The sequence below is a fragment of the Mercenaria mercenaria genome, chromosome 6, assembly GCF_021730395.1.
Source record: "Mercenaria mercenaria strain notata chromosome 6, MADL_Memer_1, whole genome shotgun sequence".
Taxonomy (NCBI): domain Eukaryota; kingdom Metazoa; phylum Mollusca; class Bivalvia; order Venerida; family Veneridae; genus Mercenaria; species Mercenaria mercenaria.
Genome location: NC_069366.1, coordinates 17,688,630 through 17,704,290, shown reverse-complemented (window position 1 = coordinate 17,704,290; position 15,661 = coordinate 17,688,630). Strand labels below are relative to the sequence as shown.

At 34.3% G+C, this 15,661-nt stretch overlaps 1 protein-coding gene across 1 annotated transcript; it reads left to right on the top strand.

Annotated features, from left to right (window-relative positions):
- The first annotated feature begins 1,797 nt into the window (after positions 1-1,797).
- Positions 1,798-13,804, top strand: LOC123549530 (procathepsin L-like). The gene is made up of 9 exons (XM_045337690.2): positions 1,798-1,955; positions 2,345-2,482; positions 3,752-3,857; positions 7,734-7,901; positions 8,592-8,721; positions 8,946-9,043; positions 9,264-9,353; positions 10,604-10,806; positions 11,082-13,804. Exons 1-9 carry the CDS (start codon positions 1,948-1,950, stop codon positions 11,194-11,196), a joined length of 1,056 nt encoding a protein of 351 aa, XP_045193625.2. The 5' UTR covers positions 1,798-1,947; the 3' UTR covers positions 11,197-13,804.
- Positions 13,805-15,661: the final 1,857 nt, after the last annotated feature.

Genomic DNA, 15,661 nt, shown 5'->3' with positions numbered 1-15,661 from the left:
TTCCATTGCATATCGTCGTTTCGATGCACTTGCAATAAAGTCTCAGTGTTAAAACTTTACATAACAATTTTTCAGCGATTGTTCATTTCTATTTCTTTACGAATGGCATTCCGAAAATTTGGTTCTTTGGGATCGTGGAGTCCGTTCAATATCTCTATAACAGAGTGAGCGGTGTTGCACTTTCCATTACCTCTCATGAACAGACTAAATCAAACGGAGTGTGGCATTCGTTTGCATGCTATGCTTGCTAAGGACCTTTTTACATATTTTATTGATTATAAACGGGTGTATTAAATTCAATGTAATAGCATTTTCGGTTGGTATGAATTATAAGCCTGGTTCCTGGCTTTTACTAATAATACTGCGTAGCAGTTAAAGGGGCATATAATTATCAGAAGGTTTTCAAGTTTGTTTAATGTAAGAATGCTCAAACAGATTGGATTTGAGTGGAGTTAAGGCAATTAGAATATGCAATTCTTTCCTTCCTGGATAGTTCCATATTTTTTCTAAATATTATTTTTCAGTTTTTTTTTTTAAATTCATACCAGTTAGACATCACTACATACGAAATAGTTTATTTTTAAGGTGCAATTCATAGTGATACATATCCCAGTTTCCCCCATAACGGGAGCTAAGTGTTTTACTATTCAAACTGATAAAAGTTGAATGAAAATTTCATTAAGCCATTAAAAATGAACGATAGAAATTTAGTTAAATTGTATAAGTTTAACATGGTATATTTCATTCAATGATACCATATATATACTAATGCAGCTGACAATTTGAAGGAAGCTAGTCAAAACTGCCGATTTTTAAGCAACAATTACAATGTATCTAAGAAATAATTTATAGCAAACGAGTGTTTTAACACTATTTATGCACGATGGGCGGTTATACGTCGGGCGTAATAATTTTACGAGGGCACAGCCCGAGTGAAATTATTTGTACGACGTATTACCGCCCGAGTGTGTAAATAGTGTTAAAACACGGTTTTGCTATTATATTATATCGATTCTATTATGTCCTTGATCTAAAACAGTAGATAGAATATAGAAGCGCTCTTTCTTTGTTGCAACAAAACTTTGACGTCACCACACGTTAACGTGACGTCATTCTAGCGTAAGAGTGTTTTAACAGAGACAAGCATATTAGAATGTGTTATATAGCGTCAAACGTCATAACGGCACGTTAAAAATGAACTATTATGGCACATAACATGATAACTGGATTATGTTAAGGATGTAGATACTTATACATGCCGAAATATTTTCCCCAGACAGTGATTATCTTTTGAAAGAAATTATTGTTTTGTTCTTCAGATGTGTATTATTATATAACTTGGACTGCGTTCTCGTGATGTAATTCATTCGCATCAAAACTCCAAACAATGATGAAAATTAGTTTCTTAAGTATGAGCTAGTATCTTATTTGAAATAGTTATTGATATTTGAACAACCCTTCGAAGTTTCCGTGTAAACTTGAAAACAAATTGACTGCAAACTTTAATCAAACGATAGACATATACACAAACAATTTATGTAGATTTTAATTCAGGAAGACATACTGATATTTCATCTATCAAAATAACGTTTACAAGATCACTTGTTATAAGAATAAAGATGTACAACTTCTCGGATTTCTTACAGGAAGCGGACAAAATTTGTAATATCACTACCAGGATGATTAATTTATCATCAATTACATCTATAAGTAGCATATTTAATAACCTATCGATATGTACATCACAACCGGCAAAACGGAAATTATAATTAAAGTGCAATTAACTTAATTAGTAAACATCAAATAATAATATCAAATTTAAAGATTTCGATGAACAGCTTCTTCCGTCTCACTGAACTTGAATTAAATTGAATGTGAGAGTTGCATATATAATTCATCAGCTTATAGGAAACTTGCCATTGGGAAACTACTCTTTGATAACGGAAAATGGAAATGTAAGTAAAATTTTCAATTTCTCGGTAGATATATTCAGTTCTTTGAAGAAGAAAAGAAGAGATGAGATTTGACTTGGTCTGCTTACATAGGTATTTGTCTATAATGTTTTTCACTTAACCTTATTAAATTATAGACGTCAAAATGAAAATGTCTGTGTCTTCTTAAATACAAATTACAAACCTTTACAATAAGCTTGGAGGGAGATAGTGGCAATTTATTTGATCTTGAATCCCTATGAGACATAGCCAGTCATCGTTTCCACAGACAGCACGTGCGCTTGTTAGCAAAAGAACAAAATAGACGTAAGATATGACAACAGTATAAAATAATTCAGTGATTCCCACAATGTCGCGCACATAAAGTGCCTCGCATTCTCATTATGTTTCAGATTTATGAAGTTTTTACTCCTTCTGGTCTCGGCAACTGGAGTGATGTCACTGACCTTGCATGAAATAGACACAGAATGGTTCTCTTTCAAAGTGAAATTTAACAGGACATATGATACCAGGACTGAGGAAAATTATAGGTTTGTTATTCTGTAACTGGTAATATATAAGTACACATAAATTTATACTTACGCGAAGTAAACAACGTATTACAGAATGGTGACGCCTGTCTCTGTCTAATTCGCCGAGCGATCTTGATACTTTGTCTTCTGCTAAGTCTAATGACTGAAACAAGGACAGCTAAATCAAACATTGATTCTATCCACACTATACCAGTTAAGCATTCTATAGGCTAACACCCGATACTTCCAGCTGATGTACCTCACTCGTCCTTTCATGTTCAGAAGTTGAGTATTGCTTCCTGGTATATCTACTGCATTGCATTCCGTCTTTTAACCCTTACCATGCTAAATTTCTATAATGAACTTGTCCATCTTCCAATTTGGACAGTACTATTAGCTGTTAAAAGGGGTTCTTACCAAAAAGATACTGACTGAACAGCGAACAGTGCAGATCATGATCAGACTGCACGGATGTGACTGCACGTATGTGCAGGCTGATCATGATCTACAATGACAACAAAGGCAGAACCATAAGGGTTAAACAGAAGTTTCTATAAAGATTTCTTCTTAATGTTCCAAGAATCAAATATAATCGACGCTACATCTTAAAGGTCTCAATATGTAGCAATTTATTGTTTTTAAATTCTAACTTAAGATATTTCTGTATCAATTTTTATGGCCGAAATTGTATATTTCCTTGTCCTACGAAGAATTTCAAAATGATATTTGTTTAAAAAAAAGTTGATGCTTTCTAAGATATTCTGAAAGTCTTATATTTATAGCAACATATAAAGCCATATTTACAATTGTAAAATCTTTTAGTGTACAAAATGGCTAAAATGTAAAATACTTCTTTATCATAGATTTTTGTTAAACATATCAAAAGCTTCGAAAGTCAATAAAATTCTTGTACTTGTACAAGCTGGAATTCAGAGAAAATTCATTGGAAGCTTCACTCTCATTACATATTGTCTTTATGTCCCGGTTCGATGATTTGTCACTGAGATATTGCCCTAATTATTATTCAACATTAGTAAACTATAGCGCCATCGTTGTCCGAAGTATTCCTCAGTAACACATGACCGATAATCGGAAGTTTCACTCATAAGAGGAGATCTTGTGCGTGTTAGTCTCCACAACTACTTGCTGGCGTTCTCATAATTTCACAAACATCTTTGGACCTGAGATATTACACAGTCATTGAATTCTGCTTTTGTGCTTTTAATATGCTATAATTATATTTCTTGTCTGATTGTGTAGTAAAAGTGAATATGTTGTATGCAACAGGTACACCGTGTTCGCTGAAAATCTAAAATCCATCATCGTACATAATATGGATGCGGACAAGGGACGCTACACTTACTGGTTGGGCATAAACCAGTTTTCTGATTTGGTGAGTGATTTCGTATTTGTTAAAAGAATCTCTATGTATATAATTATAATGTATCTAGTGCGTAGAAATAAGACATATGTCGTAATCTTAAAGGACAGAACTATGCGGGATTTTGTATTTTTATTATATGCATAGCACTTTTCTGCCTGAAATACAGCATGTGTTTCACTAACGAATACAAAACCTTGCATTCAACTTCCATCGGTTATGAAAAATGAGCCGCACCATGAGAAAACCAACATAGTGCATTTGCGACCAGCATGGATCCAGACCAGTCTGCTCATCCGCGCAGTCTGGTCAGGATCCATGCTGTTCGCTAACGGTTTCTCTAATTGCAATAGGCTTTGAAAGCGAAGAGCATGGATCCTGACCAGACTGCCCGGATGCACTATGTTGGTTTTCTCATGGTGCGGGTTCTATGCGTTAAAACGTTCACCGTTTCAAACGAGTTTTCAGCCTTATTTATATAATCTTATAGTAAGAGTTACATGTTTATAAGGCTGATTAAGGGGACGCATCTTGCTACATTCACAGTTCATACAGAAATGCGGAAGGGATGCATATTCAAGAAATCGAAAAAATAAAAAACATATTCCTAAACTGATATAATACTGATGGACACCTGTAACATTCAGTATTTTGTGGATAAGGATGTGGTACTACGAATGTAATAGGAAAACAGGGGTCTTTGTGAAAGTACATTCAACACAAAATATTAAGCTTTTGTACAAGGAAAAAAACAGGTTTTTTACAATAACAGTGTTCCAAATAATGTTGAAGGGATGAGATTTTCTTTCTAACACACCAGGTTTGCTTAAACATGTAAAAATTTAACGCCACGTCATTTCAGCTCGGGATGGACGCCATATTTCTCATTGATAAAAATGTAAACAAAAAAAATCAGAGTGGGATTAGCATTGCAAGGGCATAACATGTAGGCATAGGAAATTGAGATCAATATAATTGCACCTTTACTAATCCTACCAGGTGTTCTGTATTACAAAAGTGCTTCTATTGTGACATTTTGATACAAGCAAAACTGTATTATCTGCACTATAATTTACTTACTGGTACTTCATTTTATTATTGGCTTGTTAAAAGTTCATTTTTTACCATATGTAAGATGACAGAATCATGGGAACCATGTTTTGAGGGGTAAATCAAACACAAATGAATAAATCCTAAATGCTTTTGTTGTGCAAAAAAGTATGATATTGTGTCTTAAACAATTTTCATTTTCCACTCAAATGTGTAATTGCAAGGGAAGTAAACTAATAGATATCTCTGCTTATAAGTACTAGCCCAAGGCAAGAGTTGTCATTCTTTGTGAATCACAATTTTAAATTAAAGATTAAAACTTCTGTTATTGATACTAACAAAACCATCATAAACTTCACATTTGTGAAATCATTTTTGGTTATTTCAAGGACTTGGAAATCAATTTCTAGACTTTATTTAATGTATTACTATCATTGACAATTTTAGAGTCTATCTCTATAACATGACATTCTACACAATGAATACCTTAGAACAGATATCTAAGATGCTACACAGGTCAGTCGGGTTAAATGCATAATGGCGATCACTTGAAATTCATCTTGAAAAGGTGGTTAATTTTAGTTTATTTACATGGTTTTTAATTTTCCCACGACTTCTCGGCGATTCACTGCAAATGTATTACTGCGCCGGACGAAAGGTAACTCTAATAAACAACGGGAGACAACTTAGGTGTCAGCACGTGTACGATTTTTTAAAAAACATATCGATGATTATAATTTCTTATCAAATAATGAATCCTATTCAGATATTCGTCTTTAATATTAAAATATTAAAAAATTATTAATTTCTGTGGACATTTGTCAAACAATATTACTTACATTGGACTACTTTGCGCATCAAACTGGTTTCCGCTTCAGTTGTGAGGCACTTCCGTTATACTTTTTGACAACAATAACAAAACACAAAATGAATCAATAAAGTCACTTATAAACCGACTGCTACTTAAATCAGCGTAAGTCAAGTTGTTGTTACAACATTATACATGTTCGTTACGTTATGAGATATTTAAAGTTTATCTTGAACTGCATAATCCATTAATTACGTTTAGATGATATTGCATTTACAACTTATTTGACCCCATTTTTTTACGTGAATGACAGCATTCTCGTGCAACTCGTGCAAACAGAGTTATGAAAAGTATGGTGGAGAATTCAAGGACAAATTATAAATGACATTAAAGTGAGGACAACTGTATATTCATCCAGTTTTGATCATTGACGTGCCTGCTGTGTATTAGTAACTTTTGTGAACAAGATTAGAATGTTACTTTTGCACATATACACATTGGTTGGACCTCTCAACCAAATTTCATACCTTATTTTAGGGATTTTTAAGACAATACATTTTCAAAAGTTTGTTGAATGTGTTTTGCTATTTAAGTGCATTGTAGTTCATGAATACAAAGTTAAAAATTAATAATGGCAACATTTCTAGGCCCTTATTGTAAGCCACTAGACTTCTGTAACGATAAATGTTTAATGTATTAAGGGGAATATACTCTTTTAGTTTTGGAATGTGGCATTCCTTGACCACCGTATCTTTTCTTATGCACTACTTTGTAAACAAACTAAATAATGTGTTTTAGCTTACATATGCGAAATGAAAAGCAAGACAGTGACCATATTTAACATTCTTTCTTTAGAATCTGTAGGATATTGGTAAATGTTTGGACAAGGTGAAGCACTATCATTTTCGCACCAAAAAGTCTTAATTGTTGACTTTGAATGTACACAATAAATCTTATGTAATTCAACAATAACTTTCTTGTTTCAGCTTTCTCATTTTTATTTTAGTGAGCAATCCTTTGTGTACTTATAACAGTTGAAACAGTATCTATTTCATGTACCAAAACCTTGTACTTTTTTGCAGGTAAATTTTATCATGCCCCACCCACTTTTTTCTAATTTCAAAGTATGCGTCCCCTTAAAACAGTACTTTGAGTACGTCTCACATAAGTTTGATCATGTTGCCGTATACATTCAATGTTATTTCTACAGATTGCTCAAAGTTATTTCTCTGATGCGTTACCAATGTGAAATATCTGGACTGATTTAAGGCCATAACTGATGCTATTGTATGGAAAATATACATGAATGTGTCTCCTCCAGTGATATACAACCAAGAGAATTATTTAAGTATTATATTTCTATCTTGCACAAAATTATGACAAATTGGATAGTAAGTCCTTTCAGTGTAAGTATTTTCAAAAAAGTTGATAAATGCAAGCCTTTCTTGCCGCCGGTTCAGGCTTAAAAGCTTTATTATCACAAGCTCTTTCTTGCGGCGGCTCAGAACTAAAAGCTTGATGTATACACAGGTCTTTTCTTGCTGGCGGTTAAGACTTAAAAGCTTGATAAATACAGGCTCTTTCTTGCTGGATGCTCAAAAACCAACCTTTGTTTTGCTGAAAGTTCAGAACCTTTGTTTTGCTGACAATTCAGAGTTAAAAACCCTCTGATTGTTGTTCACTTTTTAATCACCAGCATACAGATCTCAAACGTTTTTCATGTTGTTAGGCACACCAATACGATGTGGTGTCGATAAGGTTCACATGGTCAGTGATGTTAGAAATCAACTTACTGATGCTCTAAAGGCATAACCCCTTATTTGTATTCATTTTTGATACGAAACTAATTTCCGAAAAGTCCAACTTAATAAAAAAATCCAAAATAAAAAAAAAATTACCGACCTACCTACCTAGTTTTTTTTAGCATTTTACCGGAAACAAACATTTTTTTTACGCCTAAGTTAGAAACTCACAGAAAGATGCCAAACACTAGGATTAGTATATTTTTCATTGTCTTTTTCTTCGTTCAGACATCCAGAGAGTTCAACATAATCTATGCAAATCTGAGAATTGATGCAAATGTACCACAGAGACATACGTATGCAAAGAATAAAATGAAACAGGACAACAAGCACGTATCATTGCCAATAGAAATTGACTGGAGGGAGAAAAACTGTGTGACACATGTTAAAAATCAGGTAGTACCTGTGGTTCCATTATATATTTTAGATATTTCATACAGTCACCTGCGGTTTCGCTCTTATATTTTGCTCGAATTTTGCATTCCATTCCATTTTATGTTCTGTGCCATATGACGTTTTTTTTCTCAGCGAATTATGGTATCTTCGTTGTACAGTGTTCTCTCCTGATATTTCTTTTTTTATATAATGTATATACAGTAATGTTTTGAATCCACTTACTTGTTTATCTTATCTGCTTTTATTTGTAGACCACTTGGTACGATTTCGTTATTTTTCTATTCCGTTTGGGATAAAGAAAATCTTTTCAAAGCTATTACATGTTTGTAATTAAGCTCTGCTTTAGTCAGGTATAGAGGGCGTGACGGATATTATAATAAAAAAGATGCAAGACACGATTTCAACAAAGAATGACAGCATATCATTTACATTATTATATGATAACTATGACAGAGGACCCTATACATTATTACAGGTTACTTTGACAAGATATATTATATATTTATATATGTAGAGCGAATTCATACGAAGCAACCACAACTACAATACACCAAACCAGTGGCGGAAAGAGTGTAACAGTACAAACGAATATGCATACTCCACAACAAATCCACCAACCCAAATAAGATTAGTTTCGATGTTACTTTATATACACGCCTGAAATTTTGTCATTTATTTATATCAATACAGGGTTCATGCGGAAGCTGTTATGCCTTTGCAGCTACTGGAGCTCTTGAGGGTCAGAAATGTCTGAAAAATGGCGAGCTAGTGTCTCTGTCAGAACAGAATATTATAGATTGCACGAGCAACGACGAATACGGTAGGAATTTAGCTGAAATAATTAAACAATTTAACTGACAGTTCAACTCACCTATAGAGGTACATTCATTGAATAATCAATGACATAGACAAACAATATTTTTTGAAAAATGGTTCTGTTTTATAATTTATGCAATGTATAGTTCCGCTTGCACTTCCATTCCTTTTAATACAAGTTAGAGCTAGTTGGTACCTTGATATTTATGTCCTTTCATGTTTTTAAAGAAAACCATGGCTGTAAATATGGGAACATAGACAACACCTATTTGTATGTAATGTTCAACGGGATAGACACAGAGAAAAGCTATCCGTACAAAGGATCGGTAATACAAACTTTTCGGATCTTTTTAATTTCATTTCTGGCCTAACACGTGTAAATTGTTTAAATTGATGCCAATGATTGGCTGTAGACATACTTGTTAATGTCAGTATAACGCCGCGTTAAAAGTTCATAATGGTCGATATTTTCATTTTTACCCCAATTCTATTTCCAGTTTATGAACTTACGATCGAATCCGGATGAACGTTAACGTCTCGTTTCAGATTGGTACATGCAAACAGGGGCGAGGGGTTAAGGCGGTAAAGGAGATTTTTGATTACGAGACTATTGACAATGATGTGGCTGAGCTTCAGGTAATTTCTTTCGACTCGACTGTGATGAAAGTTTCAAGCTGATTTGAAGCACTCTCGAGTCTGCTTCCTAGGAAAACCAGTGCTGGTGTCATATGAGGTGTGGTCGTGACCTAAGTAGGGCTTTAACCCACGAATATCAGGAATAGCCAACACCTTATCCACTAGACCACAACTACAACAACTTAATAGTCTCCTACTGGTTGAAACCAGTGTCGAGGAACATAAGATAGCGCTCTTCTGTCCGTCCGTTCGTTCGTCGTTCCGTGCCCGCGAAATGATGGTTAAGTGACTGCATAACGGTACTTTCTCTTTGATGTCATTCATTCCGTTCTGTTTATGTGACTATTTTTCTTTTTATGTGACTGTTAGAACAATAGAGAGAACAATGGGGGAGTCACATAAAGACCTTTCGTTAGAACGTCCGTCCGCCCGTCCGTCCGTCAGTCCGTATGCACTTTCATGCCCGGTCCGTTAACCATGAAGGAACTTTTATTTCACCTGGAATAAATGTTCCTCATAATGAGACGACGTATACTCCAGTACCCCTAGCTCGAAGGTCAAGATCACACTTGCACATCAAACGTCAACTGTGCATTTTTCCTGTCCCGTATATTACTTAAACTCATTGGGTTCTGCTGCAGTTGAGAAAATTAGTCACTTTCCAGTAGGGGACTTTGTATTGCATGTAGATATATAAATTGAAACAGTTGCTTGTACTTGTAATCTCATGTATTCACAGTATTCAATAGGTATTTCACTTGGGCTGAATTGTAATTACAGATACACAAATGTATATATATATATATATATATATATATATATTATGTTTTTGAAAAGCCTTGGTATAACGATTCTCAAAAAAAAACATTGATATTTTGTGTTTTACATATTGTGTTTTGTTGCTATTGTATGTGAACGGGTTTCGCCCGATGAGTATTACTTTTATTTATGTCCAATGATTTGACTTATGCACAATTAACCGGCTAATGAGTATTTCAGACAGTCCTAAAGCAATGCCACACTGTGTTCTTTACTTTCGTTTCGTCGTCTATTTATAGTGTATACATTTATCATGTACATATCCGTATACACAGTTATGGGGTTACATGTGTTGGGGTGGAGGATGTTCTTGAAGACACATGGCATCTCCTGTTGCATATTTAACTTTGTTTAATTTTCATTTATACCCTGAACAAAATTTACCGCTGCGACACAAAAGGTGTAACAACTTTGAATAATGTTCTGTACAGAGAGCAGTAGCAGAAATTGGTCCTATCTCGGTTTATCTTGACATTGACACGGAGAGAGAAATAAACAAGTTTCAGCATTACCAATACGGTGTGTTTGACAACAGTGAATGTGGAAATAAGCCGAAAGATCTCAATCACGCTGTACTGGTAGTTGGATACGGCGAAACACCAGAAGGTCAAGGTTACTGGATCATCAAGAATAGGTGACGTTATAAGTATAAGATAAAATCACGTGACTTTCAAGTTTTTCCTGAGATATATTCGTCAAAAAAACCTTTTGATAATTCGTAAAACTTTAAAATGCTAGCAGTTTTATTTACGGCTGCCATTGCTGTTTCAGTCATTCCTGTTGCTTAAGTTAATTCATTGATCCAGTCGGTAGTAAATTTCATAAATCATGTTTTTAAGGTCTTGTGAATAAAATTTTGAATTCTCAAATCATATCTGACATGAACCTGTGTATATTTTTCTTTTTCAGTTATGGTACAGCCTGGGGCATTGAGGGCTATATGAAGATGGTGAGAAACGGACGAAACACATGTGGAATAGCAACTCGTGCAAGCTTTCCAATCGTTCCAAACGACAACAGTTGACTTACTTTCTGAAAAATGTTTGAATGTATGGTTTGCTTGTATGATGCCGGCGTAATTTCATGTTATTTGGTTCAAAATTACATAACTTGCTAGAAACAATACACAAGAAATATACACTGTATTCATTTGAAATTCGTACATATCAAAAAAAATCTGTAAAAAGATCCTTTGGAAGAATACAATGCAACCAAGAAGAATAATACCTGAGGCTCGGTTTGAGTTTGTTCATGAGAGGTACTGAAATGTGCAACATCTCTCGCGATCCAAGTCATGTTGGTTAGGTACAGAAACGACATATTCTGATTTATCAACCAAGCGGCTAGCGGATTAGGAAGATTGAAAGAAGTCTGATAGCTTTATCTTATACTATATTTATGAACATTCTCAATTAGACCCTTTTGTATTTCACATACATGTATCTCCTAAATTATATGTTTAATCTTGTAGACATTCTAAAACTTTGTTACACCTAACCAGCTGCTTCCAATAACTGCTTTTCACTTTAATATAATGCTACTTAAAAATCTGACAATGGGTAACATATCCAAAATGACGGACCAGCATTGATCGTAGTTAAGTGAACAGTTTTAACATGTCAAAATATACGTAGGAGAGAAACCCTTTAAATGTGATATTTGCCTTTATGTAATAATAGTCTTCATGCAAAGAGACATATGAGCGTATATGCAAGAGAGAATCTGGGTTTAAATATGATAGTAGTGATCATGCATGTAATAACAATGTAATAACAGTGGTGGTTTGAAGACACATGTGAGAATAAATACAGGAGAGAATTTTTGAATGTGATGTGCCATACAGGCTGTCCAGTACGAATTCGAATAAAACTGGAACTCATTTTAGCTCACCTGTACCAAAGGCTCAATGTGAGCTCTTGTGAATTGGCCAAAGAATTGAAATCCATGCAGAACTTTGGTTGCCATGGCAACCGAAAGGAAAATCTTTAAAAATCTTCTTGTCAGAAACCGTTAGCCTGATTTCAAAAATATTTTGTAGAAATGATCTCTAGAGGACCCTCTACCAAAATTGCCTAAGCCGTTCCGTTTCAATGAAAAACATGGCCGCCAGGGGGGCGGAGCTTATTTTCCCTATACAGCTATATTAAAAAATTCAAATATCTACTTCATCAAAACAACTGGGCAGATTTACACTAAACTTCACAGAAATTATCCTTGGGTGAATCCCTATCAAAATTGCCCAAAGAATTGAAATCCATATAGAACTCTGGTTGCCATGGCAACCGGAATGAAAAACTTCTTGTCCAAAACCACGGTAGCTAGGGCTTTGATATTTAGTTTGTGGCATCATCTAATGGTCCTCTACCAAGTTTGTTCAAATTATCCCCCTAGGATCAAATATGGCCTCGCCCTGGGGGTCACATGGTTTGTATAGACTTATATTGGGAAAACTTTGAATATCTTTATTACAAAATCACATGGCCTAGGGCTTTGATATTTGGTATGTAGCATCATGTAGCAGTCCTTTACCAATATTGTTGAAATTATCCACCCTTGAGTCAAAACTGGCCCCGCCCCGGGGGCACATGGTTTGAATAGAATTGTATAGGGAAAAATCTTTTTAAAAATATTGTCTTAAACCATAAGGCCAAGATTAGATATTGATTATGTGGCATTCTCTAGTGGTTCTCTACCTAGATTGTTCAAATCAGTTGGATAGCTTCTTCACATGAAATAACACCCAGGTGGTCCCTTGTTTTACATAAACTTATTTGCTTTAAAGCAATCGCAAAGGAATTTGGACCAAAAGTATAATGTTTGATACAGATTTCAACACTCCATTTCAATAGTCTTATTCATGACCTACTGGCCTACTTTCTCATTTTTGAAGTTACCACATAGAAATTTGGACCACATATATAATTTTCGATACAGATTTCAAAATTCATATTGAATAGTCTTAATGATGACCTACTGACCTACTTTCTTGTTTTTGAAGGTACAGCACAGAAATTTAGACCACATTTATAACTTTTGATACAGATTTCAATACTCCTCTTTAATATTCTTAACCCTGACCTACTGACCTACTTTCTTGTTTCTGAAGTTACAGCAAAGAAATTCGGACCACATTTATATCTTTTGATACAGATTTAAATACTCGTCTTTAATACTCTTACCCCTGACCTACTGACCTACTTTCACGTTTTTGAGTTACAGGATAGAAATTTAGACCACATTTATGATACTGACCAATGGGAAGTTTGCATTCTGAGACTGGTGTCATTACTTAGTTTTAATATCTTTAAGCCAGTTTCTTAAATAATTTTATACAATCTATCAGTGATGTTATGACATGTAAACATGTTCACAGAAGAAGTTTTTGTGTGAACTGCAATGATCTGTACTCTGTACTGTATTTTATTATTTATACAAAATTTGATTGATGAGTATCACAGTGTTGTATGTGCATGAAAAAAATAGTTTGTACATACAAACCTTTGAACTAATTTTTTCAAACTAGCTTACAATGAGTGGCCAGACAGGGTAAATGTCTATTCTGTTTTGTTGTAATCATAATACTTTATATGTACACAAGTAAAATGAATAAAAAGATCAGTTTATATAAAGCATTTTTGTTGTTTCTGTTTTTTTCAGGCCACATGCATTAGAGTACACTTATTTTCAGAATACCTACCCATAACTGCACTCTTATTAGCTCACTTGAGTGCTCAAGAGTGAGCTATTGTGGTCAGTTGATTGTCCATCGTCCGTCAACATTTTCCTTTAAACAACATATCCTCCTAAACCACCAGGCCAATTTTAATGAAACTTCACAGGGATGTTCCTTTCAGAACTCTGGTTGTCATGGCAACCGAAGAGAAAACTTTAAAAATCTTGTCCTAAACCACAGGGTCAAACAGGTGAGCGATATAGGGTCATCATGACCCTCTTGTTTCTTATACAGATAAAACGAGTTCTACTTAGTAAAACACTGAACCGCTTTAACCCTTACCCTACTAAATTTCTATAATGAACATGTCCATCTTTTAGTTTGGGCAGTACCATTTATGGCACGCCAATTGTCCAGTAATTACGTGAACCCAAGTTCACGGTCGAAAAACTAGGATAAACGATCGATAAACCAGGTTTTTGGGAGGTAAAACAAGGTTTTTCGAATGCTAACATATATTTTCGAGCGAAAACATAGGATAACGCCGTAAACCATAGTTCACTCTCGTAAACGTAGTTTCACGCTTGTAAACTCAAGTTCACGGTCGTAAACATAGGTTCACGTTCGTAAACTATGGTTACGTGCGTGAACCGGGGTTCACGAGCGTAAACGTAGGATAACGACCGAAAATCGTAGTCATATGGGAAAATTAGACCCATCGTGAAAATCACCACAAAAGCCAATAATAAGTTTGGCCAGGTAAATCTTCGCTAGTTTTCGGCCTGTTCCGTATTTTAGGCCGATGTCTAACAAGTAATCCCTTCTTTGCCAATGTACCGTTACATTAATACTTTTGATCATATGGATTAAAAGAATATTGTCAAGTCTAATTTACAGTGATTGCAAAGATAAATTAGAAAATAAATTGGAACTAATCGGAACCTAAATGTTATTTGGTGGATTAATCAGAATACCTTTATAACGGTATTCTCAACAAACACATTATTATAAAACCGATTACAATCAGATGGAAGCTCGCTTTTATAATACTTTGTTTGTTGATCATGATTATGAAATAAAGGTTTTAAATAGTTTTATTTTTGTGTAATTAAATAACTGCACTTTTATTATTATGTCGTTAGCGGTGTCCAATTAGCTTAGAATCTTATGCCAGCTCGAAGATCGAAATTCAACTTCATAACTTGTCGAATTTTGATCCCAAGCTACCCCTGAAGATCGAAAAATGTCAAATTTCAAAATAGCATTTAATTTCGGGCCAGCTCAATGATCGAAATTCATAATATTCCAAAAGCCAACTTTCGATCTTGTATGTTCAAAGATTGATATTGAATTTTTTAAAAAGTAAAATATCGAGTAAGCAATTAGTGTCGAGCCAGCTCGAAAATCATGCTTCAAATTTTGAAAAGCTGAATTTCAATATAATACTGAAACTGCGATCTGCTCAATATCATAATTGAAAGATTAATAATTGTGCAAGATTGGATATATCGAAATTCAAGTTTTTAAAAATCTAAATAGATTATTCCCATTATTATATTTCAAGCCTGCTTGAATTTTCAAAGTAATCGAATTTAAAACTGGGATTGAATGTGAAACTAACTTTTGAAACAGCTAGATTTAAATTTTGCATTTATTTTATTTGCGAGCTCGCTCGACATTTCGAAAATCTAGCACTGCATGTCGAACAAGTTCGAAAATCAAAGTCAAATTTTCAATCTGAATATCGAGCAGGTATTTAATTAAGAGCCAGTTTAAAGATTGTAATTAAGTTTTTTTTAAATGCCGATCGACTAGA